General features: G+C 44.4%; 1 protein-coding gene across 2 annotated transcripts in view; it reads left to right on the forward strand.

Moving 5' to 3' along the window:
* The first annotated feature begins 6,493 nt into the window (after window positions 1-6,493).
* PCSK5 (proprotein convertase subtilisin/kexin type 5) overlaps window positions 6,494-21,025 on the forward strand; it is a 253,931-nt gene continuing 239,399 nt past the window's right edge. The window contains exon 1 of one of the 2 annotated variants that reach the window (XM_074569790.1): window positions 6,494-7,293. In XM_074569790.1, coding sequence (XP_074425891.1) covers window positions 7,096-7,293 — 198 coding nt within the window. In that variant the 5' untranslated portion in view covers window positions 6,494-7,095. The remainder of the gene's footprint in view (window positions 7,294-21,025) is intronic. The other variant, XM_074569788.1, reaches the window with a different exon arrangement.

A 21,025-nucleotide genomic window follows, 5' to 3' on the forward strand; every position in this document is an offset into this window, starting at 1 on the left:
CTTGGAAAAAAACCCACTTTGCACTCACAGTACCTTTCTTTGTAGCTGGGCCATTCTTACCGGGTGCCCGTGTTTCTGCCCTCCATCTCCTTTCAGACTTAAAATCTGCCAGACAGAGATGAAACTTTTTCCAATTTTGTTTAAAACTAATAACAAATGGGAACTTCCATTTTTGTATGCTTGGCATTCATTTAATTACTACAACAACAAGGAAGAGCATATACCACCAGTGGTCGTACTACCCTTGTGTTTGGTAAACCCTTTGACTTATTCACTATTCAGGAGCAAGAAAGTTTGGGAATTGTATCTTAGGAGAAAAGGATGTTCCATAGCTGTGACCTTGAACTCTCTGAAGAGAGAGTTATAACAGAATTATAACAGAATTACTTCTTATTCATTCACAAACAAATACAGGTTATACGTCCTAAAATACACCTTCCTAACTTCTTCCTTTGCTGGAACACAGAGTGTTCAGAAAACTGCTCTACTTCCTAAATGATAGGTTGGTGCTCTTTCAGCCTCCTTCCCCATTAATAAACTCACCACTTCCAGGTCACACCTTCTGTTAGACACAGGCTGTAGTAAAGAAGCTCTTTTTCATTTCAAGGCCCAAGAAACTGCACTGAACAAGTTCCATGCAAAAAAAATGGCAAGCAAGCATACAATTCACAGGAGTTGTACTGGGAGCAGTGGAGAGCCCCACGTTAAAAGGAATGCTTGAAAACTGTTATTTCTATATATTATTCAGTGGAAAATGTGCTCAGATTAAAGATGTGACTTCTACTTCCTCACACAAAAAGAAGAGGGCAAAGAAGATTAAGCATAATTGCCTTATCGTCATGAAGTTAGTTTCTTAGGTGCGTAGGTGAGTATCACGACAAGATTACATCTCATGGAAGCACCCGTACAAAGATAAGGGAACACGGACTGAGAAGACAGTCCCACATCCAAAGAAGGTACCGAATGTGTCTGTGAAGCAGCTGAATACTGTATTAGTAATTAGTAATAGTGAAGGGTCTGCGATAGTCTCTGAGAGGGGTTTCTGCACAAAGGGAACTAGGCCAACTAGAGCTCATGAAATGAGGGTGGGCCATGCTGGACTACGTGAGATTACATTTTCTTTCTTCAGGTAAGGATATTTGGCTACTACTTTTTAATTATGTTTATAGTTTGAAAATTGGGTTGGGTTCTCACTTGCTGCTGGACCATTCTTTTTAGCAAGAATATTAACTCAGCCACATGCTAACAACAACATATTGGCCTAAGAAAATAACAGTTAAATAAACAGTGTTTTTGCATTTGATGGTTTCTATGACACTAAAATAGGAAAAGAAAATCCTATAGCTACTTACAGTATAGCTGAGTCAGTTTTACAGAAAAGGGTAGCTATAATAATCCTGACTCAGGGGACAACAAAGAAACAAGTTAACTGCAATGTTAACTCAAGTGAACTTGGGTGAAAAATCCCAACTTCTTCGACGCGGATGAATTCACTCAGATGAGTCATTTCAGACAAATGATCTTTCCACCATCATACTGAAGGGGCCCAAGTTAATTTCCATTGCTAAAATTCATAGCCAAACACTAGAAATGTCATTTTGATGCTCACTTTCTGCGTGTATTTGAATTCTATAATTTAAACTTTACAATCCAGTGAGAAGCTGGAGAGGGAAAATGTGCAGTTGTTCTGAAAAGAACTCAGGATTTAGTGTCACAGGATGCTGGGTCAGGCACTGAAGCCAACTGAAAAAGAATCCTGCTTCCACCATCCTTCTTTTCTCTCCATGCCTTAGCCATTCATCCTAGCTACACACTGTGGGTTGCCAGTAAAGTTAGTACAGTTATTTACACTGCCAACAAGATCTCTGAAATAATAAAAAAAAAAAAGGAAAAAAGGAAAGATGTAAGTTACCATGATTTTAATGAGATAGTTTAGATTTCAGCCCAATCAAAGAGATGTATCTGTACAAATGGGAAGATGGCAAACAAGCATGCTGGCATAAGAGTCAGTACAAGCAGAGGGAGGCTCTTCAGACAGTTTTGCAACTACCACTAGCATCTTTTCCAATTATGCCTGTCAGTATGGTCAGAACAATAATGAGGTGGAAGACAATCCTTCAAACAAGACAATAAACACAATCAAAGAAGAAAAGGTAAAAGAAACATGGGATGAACAGAATGGAAAAATATGCAGTGCAGCCTTATTCATAAAAACAAAATTAAATCCACGTGGTAACTGAACGAGGCAGTATCAGTCCAATTATCAGTGATCAGGAAAAGTCCAGACTCATGCCTGTTTTGAGGTCCGGACCCAAATTCTATTTCTTCACGACCAATAGACAGGAAATAAAAGATTCTGCCTTTATTTACTTACGTGAATTACTGAACTTCTGCCATTAAATGCTCAGGGGAAATGCAAGGCTTGGGCTGGAGCACACCCTGGGCAGAGGACTGCTCTGCCAAATCTCCGTCCCAATTTCTTTCTCTTCCTTTCTTCTGCCCCAGACTCTTTATCCCAACTGAGTACTTTTGCCCGCCCTGTTTCTCGTCTCCTCTACATTCAGGGCAGGAGGCTTTCTTCCTCTGCATTGCCAGAAAGCTCATTAAAGACGGCTGTCAATTATCATGCTCACACCCACATTGACCGTCATGAGGTGGGAACAGCAATTGCTGCATAAAAGTCATGTTTTGCTGTGGACTGCGCACAGGGTTAGGGGTACAGACCCTATAGCCTACGCACTAGGAACAGTGAGAGGCATGCCCCATGGAGGTGAGCAATCTTAAGGTATTGGCTGCTGAATGCAATAAAGTGTTCAATGTACAGGTGAAAACTGTCACTCAAAATTTGGACATACATAGGTGGCTTTTCATGAGAACAGCAACTCACTCAAAAGAGGGATCACATCCTATTCCAAAGTGTAAGGAGGCAGGTATTTGCTAAGGAAAAAGCTGCTAATATAATTGATCGTGTGCAAACATAGTGTTTTATTTAAAAAAAAAAAACAACACACCACAAACCAACAACAAATACTTCATTCTTTTCAAAAGCAGTTGAAGTTAAAACTAAATAAAATCAGAGGCAAGCCTGAAGCATGGAAAAGTGCAGATCAAAGAACTGTGTACCAGCAAATTGGATCGTATGGTGGCTGGTGTCAAGTGACCTAGCTGCACTGTATATAAAAACCAGTTATGGTTGAAACTAAGGAAATCTGAATACTCCTTTGGATTCCAAAACTATCCTTCTTTCTAAGGCAACCTCTAAATGACTCCCTGACACAACCTCCATTCTTTGAAGATTTTTCTTCTCTTCCCTGAAGAGTATTCTTTCATCTACTATGCTCCAGACTGTTCCACTCCAAAAGCTGATGAACATGTACTCCCAGTTCCTTCTGAAAACGTTCTCTGTTCCGGAAGGTCTTCAGGGGCCAGCATGTTTGCTTGCAGGACTTCTTCCTGGAGGACTCTGGGCTGCCACTTCCTTTGAATAGACATGCCCTCTGTGGTTTCCTCCTTAATTATGACCCCGGGGTGCCTAACACATCTCTGGAGCACTGATCTGCGAAACACACATAGAAAAGTGCTGGAAAGTTGAAATGAAGCACGGTACAGTAGAGAGGCTGCCAGAGCTAGTGAGACAGAAGGATTTTCAGGCTGGGAAAGGGCTAGAAAGGAAGGAATAATTTCAGTGATAGGTAGGCAAAGTAACGAGAAGAGAGGCAATTAGATCAAATAGGAGGAAAGTGAGAACAGAGACTGAGGTCATACCCTGGATCACAATCATTTGGAACTAAAAAGAGAGGAGGGATTCAGGGATTAATATCAATAAGCAAAGGACAAGCCAGAGACAGAGACACATGGAAACTTGCATTTTGAGCAGTCAGCCAGATATTGATTTTGATCACAGCAGAGGGGTAAGAATGAAGGGGGGGTGGGGAAGAGATAAAAGGGACAGGTTGTGACAATAGTGATGAAACGGACCAGTTTAGTGCCCTTGCTCAGAGGAGAAAAAAAACTTTCCCCGGAGCATGGTGTGCACAGGCAAGCTATCTGGCCTCCAATAGGGTACAGAAGCAAGCTCAGCTACCAGCTACAAGCAGTCCACATGCAGCAGGAACGCTGAACAAACCTATGCCGATGCTGACAGCCCCCTCAGTGGTGCCCAGTGTATTTACCTCCTAGATGTGTTGGAAAAAAACAGCTTAAATTAGACCAGGAGTTCTCACCTTTTTTTCTTTTGCTGAGGGACGGGGCAGGGTTGTGCATGCGGTTCCCCCTAAGGATGTGGCTGTGATGAGGTACTCAGCAAAACTGTTCAGTTTGGGGTTCACACTGAAATGGGTTCAAATGTTCCACATTATGACCAGTGTCCAAACGCTCCCACACTAGCTGTGATTGCCATCTGCCTCAGTGGCCTCAGCAAAGAGGACTCTATAATCATAGAAAAAATGTCTGTGGGGACTATGTCCCACCTTTTTCAGGGGCTGTTTTTAGGTACAGCATAACTCGCACTACATTTTTGTTAGGCTATGTGATGCAATGCAACATTAGGAAAAGACACTTGGGGACAATGATGTATTTATCAAGTCTACCAATTCCTAGAGGCTTTGGTGCCTGTGTATAAAACACTCTGTCATATAAGCTGAGTTGGAAGTAGAGACATGACAGCATGGCTTTATTTTTTGCTTGTAGTTTGTGCCTTTTGTGCCAGAAAAACCCCCACCAACTATTGCAGGAAATAAGGCAGTCAAAACAACAATAAAATTCACTGAGAAGAGATCAGAAAATAGATTTTTAATTTATCCTCTTCAGAAAAGCAAACTGAGACTGCACAAGGTTCAGGTTTTGTGACCCATTGATTGCTATGTACTTCAGTAAGGTGGCCATTCATGATTAAACATACTTTAAGCACTCCAGATATAGGAAAAGAGCTGACTTGTGTAATTAACATTGAACCAATCAATAAGGAGGGCTAATTGCTAGAGGAGATTTAATGTCATTTTCAATGAATGTATATTTACGAATATTAGCTGTGAGATGTAAGCTGTCTGGGCCTAACACTGCTCCCACTGAACCGGAGGAGAGTGTTGATTGTGGTCTCAGTAGAAAAATGATTTGCTAAACAGCGAGCCATCATCTGTGAAATCCCAGGGAAGGTGAGCCATGTCGAGGTCTTGAATCTACAAACAGGAGTAAAGAGTGTGTTGTAATACACTGAGCAAATGATAATGCAAACTACGGGAAAAAACACTAGCAGGGAAAAGATAATCACCAGCAAATAAATTTTTGGAGACACAGAACAAACAAGGAAGTAGAGAATGGATTTCCCCCTCTTTCTCCCCTTCAAAAACCATCGGAGGATGCAGGAAAATGCTAGTCATTAATATAATACTGATATTTACGGGGAAAATAAACGAATTTAAGGCAGGGAATGTTTTAAAGTGGAACATGTGGTTTTGGCTGTCTGCATTTTACTATTTTTATTTTACTAGGACAACAGTGCCTTTAAAGGCAGGAGCACAGGTCTTGCAGGAGGCGAAAAGGAACTCCATGTTACCATATGATTTTTCTGTAAAGAGCTTAACTTCTCATACTTCACGTCCCTGTGACAAAAGACAGTGATAGCTGCCTGACTTTGTAGGACACCTTTGGTTCCTTGGAGAGAAAAAAACCACAGCATTTAGGGGGGTTTTACATTCGGACATTAGAACAGTACTTCTCATGTTCAAATTCCTGCACAACCTGTAATAGATCCTCATAGTAGGTCTGTTGGACTGAACTTCATAGATGCTTATTCTAACTTTCAAATAAAAGGCAGTAAATCTGTAGGTTGTCCAAAGCTACTGTGGCAGCTCTAAGGTTTAGTCCAGCAAGTGACAGTTTGGGCTTGGGTGGACACGAGTGAGTCTTCTCCCACCCCACTAAGGCACCTCCCGTTGCTGGTGGCGTCGGGGCCACCACCCGATCAGCCCCATCTTTTCCAGGCCCGCAGGCGCTCCGCTGCTGGAAGCACTTCCCAGCCCGGTGGCAGGAGCTGCCGCACGGGGACGGGGGGGGGCACCGGGGAGGCCGCGCTCCTCGTCCGGAACTGACGCTTGAAAGCGGCTCTGAGGCAGTTCGTGTCCGGCCGGCTCCCCCGGCCCGCTGCCCCGGGGCTCTGCCACCGCCGCTCCTCGCCCCGGGGACGCCGTTGGGGCAGGGCCGGGGGTGCCGCGGCGGCCTCGCAGGCCTCGCACCTCGCCGCGGCTCCCGCGGCCTGGCCGGCGGGGCGACGAGCTTGCAGCCCGGCGGGGGCTCGGGGGCAGCTCTCGGGGGAGGGCGTCAGCGGCGCCCGGGGCCGGCGGTATCCGCGGCCCCCGGAGCGCAGGGGGCGGCGGAGCGCAAGGCCGGCGCGGCTGCCATTTCCCCTGGCCCTCGGCGCTGCCGGGCGGGCGGGAGCGAGGGAGGGCGGGCGGAGGAGGAGGAGGAGGAGGAGGAGGACGGAGGGAGGGGAGAGGGAGAGGGAGGTGGCCGAGCCGGAGTGAACTGAGGCTCTCAGCTGCCAACACTCACACACCGCCTGCCGCCGCAGCCGCGCCGGTCCCGGACTCGGGGCGAGAGGGGAGCGAGGGAAGGCGAGGAAAAGCCAGAGGCGGGAGAGGAGGCAACAAGATCGCTGGCAGGGGGAAGGAAGTCAGAGAGGAGGGAAGCGCGAAGAGAGGGAGAAGGAGCCTTCCTCCCCGCGGAGAGACGACTTCCCATGTAGCTGGGGACAGAGGGAGAAGCTGGCGCTCGGGAACTGTGCGAGAAGCTTTCCAAGCAAGTTACTTAATCCCCGAAGAGCGGCGGGAGGAGGGGACAGCACTGATCACCGATCATAACCATTATTCCCAACCCCTCATCATTTAACCCCCGGGCGGTTCAATGCACTACTCCAAGCTCTTCCTAGTTTCCTCCTCGGGGTAACTTCGGAGGACGCGCCGCCGGTGCCGCCCGGAGGTGAGGAGAAGAGCCTCGGAAGAAGGAAGGAGAAGGGTTTTTTTTGTTTTGTTTTGTTTTGGGTTTTTTTGTTTGTTTGTTTGTTTGTTTTTGTGGGGATTGTGTGCGGAGGAGGAGAAGATGGGCTGGAAGCGCCGCTGCTGCTGGGGAGGCGGAGGCGGCGGGGACCTTCTCTGCCGGCTCACCCTGGTGCTGGGGTTCCTGCTGCCCGCCTGCAGGACGCGCCTCTACACCAACCACTGGGCTGTGCGGATAACTGGGGGGCTCACGGAGGCCAACAGGATAGCTAGCAAATACGGATACGTCAATATAGGACAGGTAACCAACCCTCCTTACAACTACTTCCGAGCGAGCGGGCGGGAGGGCGGCCGCCGGGCGGGCAGGGTCCGCTGTCGCCGCCCTGCGCCGCCGGGGCAGGGGCAAGGGACGGGGCAGCTCCGCGTCCTCCGCACGACCCCGGCCCCGCCGCGGGCCCCGCCGCCGCGGGGCGGCCCGCCGAACCCTCTTGCCCCCTCTCCCCCCCCACCTCTGCCGCCCCGGCCTCCCGCCGCGGGCCGACGGAGGTGATGCGCGGGGGCAGGTAACGCCGGAGGGGTCCGGGGCTGCGGCGGCGGAGGCAGCGCCCCCTCCGCGGCCAGGTGCGAAGCGGGGCGAGGGCCGCGGAGCCGCCCGCGGGCCGGGGGAGGGGGTTCGGGGCGGAGTAGGGTGGGGGGGGGGCTCTGCCCGCCGCCGCGCTGCCTCCACGGCGGCTGAACTTCGCGATCCGCGCCGGGCACCCTCCTGCCCTCCGGGGCCTTGAGAAGCGACGGCAAAAAACCCACCCCGGCAGTGGGCGAGGAGCTCGTCCTGCAGCGAGCGCCCGTCTCCCCGGCAGCCAGGACGTGGCAGCTGCGGCCGCCGGCCCGCCGCGGGGGGCGTCCCGACCCCCCTTCTGGCCGGGCGTGCGGAAGAAAAAGGTGACAGGGGCGGCCCCGGTGCCCCGGGGTGGCTGCCGGGCGTCCCGCGGGGAAGGGGAGGGTGTCCGAGGGGGCCGGGGCTGCCCCGGGGGTGGGAGCCGGCCCGCCCGCCGCCGCGGCCCGCGCTGGTGTCCCACAGCCCGCTCGCTTCCCGCCGGGCTGGTTGTGGAATGAGGGGAGAGGAGAAGTCGGCTCTGGGATGCCGACGCTGCAGGCAGAGGTTCCCCGGCCCGCCGCCGGCCGGTTGGGCAGCACCTGGGCGCTGCGGAGCCCGCAGATGTTTTCTCTGGAAAAACACCTGGACCGGCTAGATCGGGAGATCAGCCCGTGAGAAAATTCTCGGATCCAGCCGGGTCCAGGAATTGCCAGTGAGGAAGCACCTGGTTCTCGCTGGATCCCGTCAGGCTGAAAAATCCCCTGCTGCTACAGCTAGGCACGGTTGCCATTTAAAATGTCCTAAGATGACTTTCTTTCTGACAGAGTTTGTGGCCAGCATCCTAGGTTTTCCTGACAATTATCCTCAAAATATGAGTTGCGTATGTAGGGTTTGACAAGGTGAGTGCCTAAAAAATAAACAATTCCACTGCACGCATAGGTGCAAACATCCAAGCACAGTCTTTCTAGACAGTAGTTTATGCTACATGAATTGAAAGTTTAGAAATGAGCATTTTCAGGTACAGAAGGCGTCATCTCATACATGAGATTCACAAAAATGCAGCTGCGTTTACACAACAGGCCTTTTATATCAACCGGATCAAAGTGAGACCCGATTATTATTTGTGCTGTAGAATGAGTTCCCACGTACTGCGTCATTGACTCAAAAGTTTGAAGTGCTTGTCTCAACTGTTCCCAATCATTGCCAGCCTGAATAAGACAGCTGTGCGGTCTATTAAGATAAATAATTTACATAAGAAAAGCTGGAAAATAACACTGAGGTAGCACAAAACATGATGTGTAAAGATGCCGTTACTTAGAAAAACTGAGTAGGAACTTCCCTCTTGGAGCACTTGGGCAGGTAGGCACAGCTGGAGGCACAAAAATCTGGGAGGAAGCTTTCATGTCAAAATTGAACCCCCACCTTCAAACTGCCATTTAGTAATCCAAGCACAAAGTTTCTTTCATTGATGTCTGTCTTTTTCGTCTTGCATCTTTTGCTGAAGGTGTTTTTCTCTATTCCTGTCTGGGCCTTTATAGTGCTGAAATAAGCAACAGTTAGTCAGTTGGAGGATGCACTTCTTCGCCTTTTTGTCTTTTGTTAGGCCAGCTGGCCAACTTGGAGCCTGCTTTTTTATACCTTCCACATCCAAACCTCATGTTGAATTAAGGAGAGAATGTAGTAAGCTTCTATTGCTTCTTATGTGTCAGTGAAAGTGCCATATATACACCTATGAGATATTAATAATAGATACATTACTGATCAGGTATACAGATGGGAATGAGACAAAATGGAGACTATAAATAATGAAAACCTGGAAAATAAATTACTGGGTATGCAGATGAAAAGAGAGCATATGTGAAGGGAGGTTAGCTACTACCATTGCTTATACCTTGCTCAGCTATGCAGGTAGGGAGAGTGCAAGTAGAAGATGAATATAACAATGTTAAGTGATGGATGCATGAGAAAGAAAACTTCAGTAATAATGTGAACTAGACTTAGTGGTGATTCCTCGTCTTCTGGCTGTAACCAGCCTTTAAGAACAAGAAGCAGGGGGCGGGCATATGTGAAGAAATTGCACAGAGCTTCCTGTATGTATTTTGGGTTGGAGTAGCTGAGTGCTAGATGTTATTGTGCCATGCCAACATAGAGCTCAGCGCTCTACCATTACAGTTACATGCCTTAAGAAGTGTTGTGGGTTTGCACGAAGTCTTACGCAAAGTTTCCTTTTGTTGGTATCGTTTTACGGTGGCCAGTGTTAAGTTTCTGATAATTTCTTGCAAAATCATCTCCAAATGGTATTTCAGTGACAGCATGTTCATTAATATGTTGGTGGTCAGTCTAATGTCTGTTCTTTTATTCCCAGCTAAGTGCCTATACAACTTCCATCAGACTGACCTGGTCGCTAGATAGAATGTATAATTTGAGAATTCAGAGTTCATAAAATAATCCAAATGGCTGTGGTTTGACCATGCATAGTTTAACATGTAAATATGTTGTTGAAACCCTATGTAAAATAAGTCTATAACTGTATTTTTTAAAAATACAAAAAAACGTGCATCGTTTTCTGTAAGGCTTATCAATCACACTTTGTAAACTGTATCATTTGATAAAGGACTAATAACTTTTAGAGAAAGAAGGTCAGGAATGATCTGAACTGATGAGTTAGATTTGCCCATAACAAGCTTTTTGCATAAATTTGGAAAAGCAGGGAGATATTTGACACAGAACAGAAAGTGCAAAAGAATATGGGAATGGGGCAAGAATCTACTTATTACTGAGAGACAATTGCAAGTAATTAAAAAACCTGTATTTGGTGTGAGATGTTGAAAGATGTTCTCTTAGCTGAATACACTATCAAAACATTGAAAGAGATAATCAGTAAGCAGAATTCTCTGCTGGAGGCAGGACTTCACATGCTTAATGTCTGTATATTGTAGCAGCTACGGCCAGGCAATTAAACTTTGGTTTTCCAGATACTATCTCTTCTAGGTAAGTTGAAATATTATAATTAAAGCTGCAAGTGTCACTAAGAGCTACACTGTTTACATCTGCTTGAAGAAGGTAATTAACAAATCTCATAAAAATACACATCCGAAAATCATCTGCAATAGATTAAAAAAACCTTAGTGTAATTCATTAAGCATAATATTTTTGGTTAAATTAAATTTGTGAGCTCACCTTTAAGAAGAAAGTGCAAAAAGCTAAATCCAAATCCCACTATGGCTGGCCCAAAGAACTGACTCGATACAAATGACTCAGAAAAATAATGGAATTAAAATATTCAAGATAAAAGGTAGTGAAACTGTGTATAAAAAATGAAAGTCAAGTAGGTACAGTTGCAAAGTTGCAAAGCAGGAGTATTCTGACAAGAGTTAATTGCATGATTAGAGCTGCAGGGAACAGTGGAAAACAGAGGACTCCTGAAGATCTTATTCTTACCAGACACCCTGTTAATTTTGCATGAGGGGAGATGTGAGGTGCTACGGAAGAGAAAGAGTTTAGGGTAAGTTAGGAGTAAAACAGTTAAGGGTAAACAATATTTGGGTTGTGTTTGTGGAAAAATGGCATTGAAGGGTACATTAAGTTGATCAGTGGAGACAAGATGGTAGACCCAGGAGGGCTGTGAACTGTAAACACCAGGCAACATCCCTTTTCTCAGTTTTTGTTATTTGGTTCATTCCTGGTAACAGGCAGAAATTAGCTTTCCCATTTTTGGAGCTCGTGTGATTTGGAGAATATCCCGTTGAGCCTTGGAATACCTCTGAAGTCTATTCCCATCGCCATGGTGATGATGGGAAAACTACAAAGCCTACCTGAATGACCGGATGAGTCAGTCAGAAATAGATCTAGAAGAGTCCTTGAGATCACCTACTGATGAGCAACTGAGAACCCCTGCAGCTTACAGCTTCTGGTAAACTCCTGTTGCTCTCAAACGTCTTCTGAGGTCTTCATCTCTTGTTACAGAAATTTGAAGCTTTAGCTTCTCTGCTTATTGAAAAGAGAACTTTTGCATTAATTTTTAGGGCCCACGGCGCAACAGAGAAAGAATCTGTGTGTTTTCTCTAGGCTACATGTTCTCATTCTCGTTTCCTACAAATTCCTCCAGTGTACTCCTCATTTATCCTGTATTTCCTTACCATTACCAATGTAAAGTTGACAGTAAGACACAGAAGCTTGTCTTCAAAGATACTTGAAATACTTGCAGTGAATCTAGTGAGACTGTCACTAATTTTCTTGAAAAACATTTGGCTTGAAAAAGCATTTAGTGGCAACTTAGGCCTATCCTTCTATCCACTGTTACTCAGTTTCTGTTGGAAAACTCTTTTCCCCATGGAACTGAACAAAGGTTACATATCACAAAAACAGAGGCAGTAGATCCCCTTACTGACTGACACAGGTGGGCAGGATATCCTTCGGAAAGTCAGTAATTTTGATAGCTCCATTTAGTGCCACCAGTTTTGAGCTTCTGATTTGGACAGTAGGGCCCACTTGAGCTGACTCTCAAATTAGCAGACCTTCATTGAAGGCCTATTAAAAGCCTGTCCCGTAACTTTAGGCTTGAGTACTTGGTTACTGGTAATGTTATTTCTGTGACATAACCACAGCCACGTTAGAGAAGATGGAGGAAACACAGTGAAGCATCAATATAAGCTACAAAAGAATTGGCTCAAGTTCTCCTGTGTTTTATTGGGCTTCAAAATAGCATGGACATGTAACATCAGGACCTAAATACATAGAGTTGACTTCCTCTCCCCCTCCCCCTGCCCCGTGTATTGCAGGCATTTCTGGCCTACACGTGAAATGCAATTAGTAGTTTCTCTAGCAAGTGAATCCTTGTCTTACGTAAAAAAAAAAAATTGCCTCTGTTCTTTTTGCATGTCTTTTAAGAAAGTGATCTGGATTAGGAAGCCCTCTGGGACTGTGATAAGGTAGTATAATGCAAAGCAGCCAAGGAGCTGTTCTAAGTTACATGCTAGATGGAGCAATTTGGGGTATAACGCATCCTCCATCAGCTCCTTGCTGACGTATTTTACCCTTCTGTCTTGAAGCGGCTGCAATAAGCAGACCTTTGTGTTAGAGCAAAGTATCTGTCACTGAGTTTTGGGAAAGTTTCTTTCACTGTTGGTAGATGCAGAGGGTTAAACATATAGTCTGTAGCATTTTGCATAATTGGCATAAATGGCCGTTGATAGCATGGAGATTGCTTACTATATAGTGAAAAAAGGAAGCTTTCTTTTGATATAGCCATGAAAATTAAGGTGTACTGATATGCCATTTTGATTCCCATGAATTTCCTCTTTTCTTGTAAACGCAGCTTCTCATTGGATATAAATTTGTGGTTTGGTACTAAAATATTCTCAATAAACTGGAGAAAGGAACACCAGCTTATAGAGGGATGACTTGTGAAGCATCTGAGAAGCTGGGAATGCTACTCTGGTCTCCAGTGCTGGTGGCTTCCGTGCTCTTGAGCTGTTAACTAGTAAAAAAATTAAAATAAGTAAAAAATAAATAAAATATATAGAAAATAAAATAAATGTAAAATAAATAAATAAGCAAACAATAAAATAAATAATAAAAAAAACTAATAAAAGCTATTGAGCTTTTTCCCCTTATTTCTTTGGTTATATAGATAAAAGAGAAGCTCCAGTAACTGACTCTGGGAACTTGAGTTTATTTTAATTTGAAATGCGTGGGCTTCAAAATGAGGAAGGTTTTCTAGGTTTGTGCTCTTCTAGAAAGGGGTACCTCATCAGTTTCAGGTTCCTGTCATCAGTTGCTAGGAGTTTCTCATTCAGGCAGGAGACTTTCATTGAAGGCGCAGGAGAGCGGGAGAAACAAACAGCTGATACCCCAGAGATGGAAGAATGGAAGAGATAAAGATATCTTATCTGTGGCTCCAACAAGGGAGAGAAATGCTGCATTAATTAGTATAGGATTAAGCTTTAGATCCTTCTGTTCTTTCTTTCTTAGTTCTAGGCAGGAGCTGAAGATGGGTCAGCATTTTTCCAGGTCACATCTTTCCTCTCCTTGTTGCATTCTTCCAGTAATTTTTATTTTCTGATTTCCTCCAAGGTCTAGTGACCTACTCCCCACCCTTGGCAAGTGACAGACTACCCCTTCCCTGCAGTTTTCTTCCTGCAAAGAATACACTGTTTGCCAAGAGACACCTAAGTGTGCTAAGCTTGAGGTGTGGCCCAGCAGTCACTGTTAGATATACTGAGTTGGTTTTTTTTTTAGATACTGTAAGTGCTCATGTGATTTACCAAAATCACATTGTTGTTGTTGGGGTTTTGGGGGGTTTTTTGTTTTGTTTCTGGTTTGTTGTTGTTGTTGTTTTATTATTTTTATTTAATAGGAGTTTACAGATTTAAAGTCAGCAAATCACACAAAGAGTTAATAAATACTAGTTTATTTCAGACCTGAGGTCCCAGTGATGGCACAGAGAAGTCGTTGTGTAACAAAATCAATTGATCAGAAAGAATGGGAGGAATGGCTGTTTTCCATTTTCCAAATCTATTCCTGATGGGAGTCAAAAGGAAATTTTGCAAACTAAGTAGTTGAAATTGGGTGACTCAAAAAAAAGCATTCTGTTTAGAGAAAAGGCAACTTATTTTAAGATAAAGAGCCTAAAGTAAGGTTGTTGTCTTCAGCAAAGGAAGGAGTTTGCTACTGTAATCTCCACCACTTTACATGTATGACTCAGAAAACCGGGATGGTATGCCTCTGCGTGTAAAGAAGTTCATCTACCCCAGAATAATAATATAGACAGTTAATAGAAGAGACATGCCCCTTAAGAGCCTGTGTGCTCACAGCACTGAAGCAGTATATTCTTACTAAAATTTAATACCTGGGATAAGTTTAATGAAGTCCTGAGAATTAAAGATGCAAATACCAGGACTGTGCTATTAAAAGAATCAAAGCTAGGTGTACTCTAAGCTGTATGCACATGGAGATGTAGTGGGGTTACACAGATACATCAAGGAAAACTGCATTTTCTCTTATTCATGGCAGAAAAAAAAGTACGTTTAGTGACTTGTCGAGAGTAACCACCAGATAGAAAAATCTTTGGAAAATGTAAGCACTGAAACAACATTCTTGCAAATGCTCACATGCCACAAAAACAGAAAACCAGCACATATTGGAGAATACAAAGGGTATGCCATGGCTAATTACTTCATACTTAGCAGTAGTTCCCTTGTCTGTGCAGTTAAAAATGAGAGGGAGGAGGGAGAGAGTACTAAATGTGATCTTTCATTAGGAGTTGGATGAAAGAAAGGATGTGGCAAATGGATTCTGGTGATAGAGGCAATCTAATAGTCTTTGTATGTTGTTACAAAATGAGGGAAGATGAGGCTCTCGTTTAACAGCATAGTAGTCAAGCTACAAATTACGTGATGATTTTTTATTTAAAGCCCTCAGGCAAACACACACTAAATTATACTTTTAAAAATAACAATTAGTTCCAAGCCCAACTTAAAAATGGCAATGTTGGTGGGAACTGCTTCTCTCAAACAAAACAAATGAAGAAGTGGACCAGGCTAGATGAAGATGGAAGAACCAGAAGAAATCTGTAAAACATACTAAGATAAATCAGTAGTGGGTAGAGTAGAATAGAATGCAATCATTTTGGTTGGAAGAGACCTTTTAGATCGTCGAGTCCAACCATTAACCTGACACTGCCAAGTTACGACTAAACCACGTCCTTCAGCACTACATCTGTCTGTCTTTTAAATACCTGCAGGGATGGTCACTCAACCACTTCCCTGGGAAGCCTGTTCCAATGCTTGACAACCCTTTCAGTGAAGAAATTTGTCCTAATATTCAATCTAAACCTCACCTGGCGCAACTTGAGGCTGTTTCCTCTTGTGCTGTCACCTGTTACTTGGGAGAAGAGACCAACCCCCATCTCTCTACAGCCTCCTTTCAGGCAGTTTTAGAGGATGATAAGGTCTCCCCTCAGCCTCCTTTTTTCCAGGCTAATCAACCCCAGTTCCATCAGTCGCTCCTCATAAGACTTGTGACCTGGACCCTTCACCAGCTTTGCTGCCCTTCTTTGGATGCACCCCAGCACCTCAGTGTCTTTCTTGGCGTGTCAGTGAACACAGTACTTGAGGTGTGGCCTAACCAGTGCCAAGTACAGGGGGATAATCATTTCCCTAGTCCTGCTGGCCACACTATTTCTGATACAGGCCAGGATGCTGTTGGCCTTGCCCACCTGGGCACACTGCTGGCTCATACTCAGCTGGCTGTTGACCAACACCCCCAGGTCCTTTTCTGCCGGGCAGCTCTCCAGCCACCCCTCCCCAATCCTGTAGCGCTGCATGGGGTTGTTGTGACCCAAGTGCAGGACCCGGCACTTGGCCTCGTTGAACCTCATATGGTTCATACCGTATACCTTGGCCCATCCATCCAGCCTGTCCGGGTCCCTCTGTAGAGCCTTCCTACCCTCAAGCAGATCAACAGTGCAACCCAGCTTGGTGTCATCAGCAAACTTACTGAGGGTGCAGTTGATCCTCTCGTCCAGATTGCTGATAAAGATTAAAGAGAACTGGCCCAAATACTGGGGGACACCAGTTGTGACCGGATGCCAGCTGGATTTAACTCCATTCACCACCTCTCTTTGGGCCTGGCCATCCAGCTGGTGTTTTTACCCAGTGAACATACACCCATCCAAGCCATGAGCAGCCAGTTTTGCAGGAGTATGATTTGGGAAATGGTGTTGAAGGCTTTACTAAAGTCCAGGTAAATGAACCATCCAGAGCCTTTCCCTCACCCACTAAGCCGGTTACCTTGTCATAGAAGGACATCAGGTTTGTCAAGCTGGACCTGCCTTTCATGAACCCATGCTGACTGGGCCTGATCACCTGGTTGTCCTGCATGTGCCGTGTAAGGGCATTCGGGATGATCGACTCCATAACCTTCCCCATCACCGAGGTCAGACTGACAGGCCTGTAGTTCCCCCAATCCTTCTTCAGTCTCTTCTTGTCGATGGGCATCACATTTGCTAACCTCCAGTCAATGGGGACCTCCCTGGTTAGCCAGGACTGCTGATAAATGATGGAAAGTGGCTTGGTGAGCACTTCTGCCAGCTCCCTCAGTATTCTTGGGTGGATCCCATCTGGCCCCATAGACTTTTATGTGTCTAAGTGGTGTAGCAGGTCTGTCACCATTACCCCTTGGTTTATGGTGGTTTCATTCTATTCCCAGCCCTTGTCTACTAGCCCAGGGCGCTGGGTACCCTGAGAACAACTGGTCATACTATTAAAAACTGAGGCAAAGAAGGCATTAAGTACCTCAGCCTTTTACTCATTCTTTGTCACTGTTTCCCCCTTATCCAATAAAGGATAGAGAGTCTCCATAGTCCTCCTGCATTCTTACTGTCTTTTACAGCAGTAGCCGGATTAAGTTCTAGTTGGGGTTTGGCGCTTCTGATTTTCTCTCTACACAGCCTCACAAATCACTTTTCCTGAGTGGTCTGCCCCTCTTCCATAGGTCATAAACTTTCATTTTCTTCCCGAGTTCCAGCCAAAGCTCCGAGTTTAGGCAGGCCATACTTCTTCCATAGGAGCTCATCTAATGGCACATGGGGACGGACTGCTCCTGCGCCTTAAAGATTTTCTTCTTGAAGAATGTCCAGCCTTCCTGGACTCCTTTGCCCTTCAGGACGGCCTCCCAAGGGACTCTGTCGACCAGTCTCCTACAAAGGTCAAAGTCTGCCCTTCAGAAGTCCAAGGGCAGACTTTACTCCCTCCTTGCTTCTCTGGGAATTTAAAACTTATCATTTCATGATCACTGTGCCATCATATCACTATGTGGTCAAGTCTGGTATGACATGACCTGTGGCTGACAATGGCTGACTGTTGTAGAAGTGAAGGACAGGGGGGACATCACTACAGATCCGCTTGTCCATCACAGTGCCCTTGACAACGATCAGCTATGCCCACATCTTTCCTGGCATATATTTAACCACTTTTCAAAGGTCATCAGTAAGGAAGCTCTGCAGTGCCAGGGCATAGTTACTCGATTCTAGTGGCTCATTATGCTCTTTGCCCTGGTGAAGTCTAAGCTTTTTCTGTCTTGCAGTTCAAAGCCTGCATTTCTTGTTTCACTATGAACATAAAGTGTAGCAACATCTGAAAAGCTGTAGCATTCCACTCTTCCTGCCCCACATTTATCTTTTTTCATCCAGAGATTGTTCTTTCCTTGTTTCACATAGATCAGGCTTTCACTGATAGGTCTTGCTGTTAGTCTGGTCCTTCTAAGTGGTCCTCACCATCTTGAGCAAGGAGCTGGTACAACATTACAGCTGAGTACAGCACAAGGATTCCTTCAGGTGTCTTCAGGACAGCACTCCTATTTAGTTAGCCCATGCGTTTGTCTGTCCTGTAGCCGTATGACATTGTTGACTTAGTTCTGCTTGTGATCTGCTGTGGTTCACAGACTGATTCTGCCAAATTGCTAGGCTGTTGTTCTCCAGCCTGAATTTGTCCAGTAAATTATTATGAATTAGGTGTAATACTTTGCATATGCCTTTGCTGAATCTTGCCCTGTTTTTCCAGACCTCGTTTTACAATTTTGTTTTGATTTCTGTTTCTGCCCCCAACATGCTTTCTGATCCTCTCTGCTTCTTTAATGTTTAATAGGTGTCTTTCCTATGCCAATATTCACATCACTAGTTGAAATATACACCAAAACAGTTTCTAGAGAACTCTGGCAGGTAGTCATTTGCTACCCTGCTGATAAATATATAAATAGATATACCAATGTTACGTACATAGTTTTGATCTACTATTCCATAGTTTAATTTTGTGGCCTACTTCAGGAATTTGAAAGTGACTGTTAATCAAGTAGTACTTGAAGATAGATACAGGTTTTAATTTGCAAAGTATCTGCTCAAAACAAATACAAAAAGCACAAGGATATTATATTGGACTGGATCATCAGTGATTGCTATTATATATCTTAAGGTGTTCATAAGTGGATTTTTTTACCCCAGTTTTAAACAAGTCTAAAACTAACAAGTTTTAAAAGTGGTTTTGTTACTTGTCCTCAATCTGGAAAATTTCGTTTTGTTTTGTTTTTTTTTTCTTGCTGACTTCCAACTTACAGACCAAATTTAGTCATGACCAGTATATATCTGTTCTTCTGCTTAGCGGCTCGTCTGTTTCTTCAGCACATTTGCAGGGGGAACCGGCCTTCACTTGTGCTTCTGTAGCTTCTGGTTTCCTATTAGAAGATAGGCTTCCCACTCCCACAGTCATCTCAGTTGCTGTGTTTTGCTTGACATCTGTGTGCCTTGACCAGAAAAGATGGCCAGCTTGTATACAACCTCCCCGTTGCTTTGTATGATGTCATAAGTAATTCTCTAGATGTTGTCAAGCAAGATATTTCCAGTATCATACTTGCATGTTTTGCAGCTATGTTCTGTGGTTTTGTGATTGACCAGTAGATGTTTCTCTTCCTCTCCAAATGATGAATTGTAAAATCACAAAGTGGGGAGATACATATGTCAGTCACAGATGTGAATAAATCGTATGGTCCCTAGTGAGGAGCTGTGTTGCTCTTTGTCACCTGCCAAACACAGGAAAAAATACGATCAAACAGAATCCTGTTTGCCAGAGATATATAGCTTAAGACAGTAAGTGATTATTTGGCAACATGCTGGACCCAATTTGATTGATATTTGCAGAATGAAAAACTCTTTGGAATGAAACATTGGCAAGTCCAGAAGAGTATTAGAGCTACACCATGAAATCCTGCCGGAATAGCTTGTTGTGGAAATTCTTGTGGATTATAGGATGGTGTATGATGGAGATGAGTTTGTAAAAGGCACGTTAGCCGGGCATGATCATGGATTATGTAGTTCTAAACAAGTTAAGAAAGAAAAAAATTTCTCAGCACAGATTCTTCTATATAGAAGGAATCTGATTGAAGCGGGGCAGCATGCTTCTAAATGAGGGATAGCCATCAACATCAAGCCATTCTCCCTTTTTTTTCTTCTTTTTAGAGAGGTTTTTGGGCCAGCAGGGAATAGGCTTCATTTATGTGTGTTTTCCAGGGCCAAGCTGAATTTCTAGAGATGTTACAAGTCACAATTAAAACCTTTGCCTCATTCTTGTATTCATTCACAGGGTTTTATTGGGCAATGAAAGTGTTACTGAGTGGTGCTATATGGCTGAAATTTAAGCCTAGAATTGGATAACGTTCCCCTTTTTTAAATATTTAGCTTAATCAACGGTAGCATGTAGCCTCCTCTCTGGATAAACATAGAGAATATTTTTTTGCTTTTATTTAGCTTCTCTTTCTAGAGCATATTAACACAGTAACCTGATGTCTTAAAAACAAACAGGAAAGAAAACGCATGTCATGTCACACCTCTGAAGCTAGTAGTATGACATCTATGGTATAGAGAAATAGTTCCTATAAATTTTTGTTCACATGAATAGCCTTTATTCAAATAGAACCCGTAAGGATGCAAGGCCATTCTGGGTCAGTTAGAAGATCCATCTAGCCTGCCTGCCTATGGCAGTGGTGTTAAATTACTGTCTGTGGGAGTGAACGAACAAAACAAGCGGCTGATGCTTCTCAACACTCCCTTTGACTGTTTTCAGCTCGGGAGACTGCCCGAGCTGAATATCGTTTCTGTGTACTTAGAAATTCTCAATGATTTTTCTCCAAAAGGTTGTCCAACCTTTCAACTGAAAGTCAATTTCAACATCTGTAATATTCTTTGGCAAGGATTTTAAAAGTTTTCTACTTCACTGCATGAAGAACTACCTCTCTTTTGCTTGTTACTTACTAGCTTTGTTTGATGGCTACTGAAAGAGATGGAGAAAGTCAATCTCTGTCCACTTTTATGCCATACATGATTTTTTAGATTTTCCCCTAAATTGTGTCGTGTCTAGACTGAAAAGTCTTAGTTTACTTGACTGTTCCCCATAGAGAGGGGATACCATACCTTTGTCCATCCTTCTTCTCCCACTCTAGAAACTTCTTCATCTGTACTATGTCTTCTTTGAATAGAGGGGACTAGAACTGCACAGAGTACTTAAAGTGTGGCAAAACCTTGGATTATTCATAGAGTGCCATGTTTTCTGCTTTATTCTCCATACTTTTAGTGATCATGTCTGCTATGTCATTTGCTGTTGGGACTTTTACCAAGATGAGTTTCCATGGATTAGACTGCCATAATGCTGAGAGTATCGCTCCTCAGTGGTCCTGGGCAGCTCAAAACTGTTTGAGTGTGAGGTTAGGTCTTTACATCAGTTCATCTACATTTGATTTCGCTTGCCATTTTAATGTCACCACTCAATTTTGCAGGGTCCTTCTGCAGCTTGCACACAGTCAGCCACAGTTTTTACATCTGTGATTGTTAACAATAGCTGATATATACACCTCATTCCTCACTCCCTTTTCCGTGTAATTTTTTTACGGA

The sequence above is a fragment of the Larus michahellis genome, chromosome Z (genome assembly GCF_964199755.1).
Source record: "Larus michahellis chromosome Z, bLarMic1.1, whole genome shotgun sequence".
Taxonomy (NCBI): Eukaryota; Metazoa; Chordata; class Aves; order Charadriiformes; family Laridae; genus Larus; species Larus michahellis.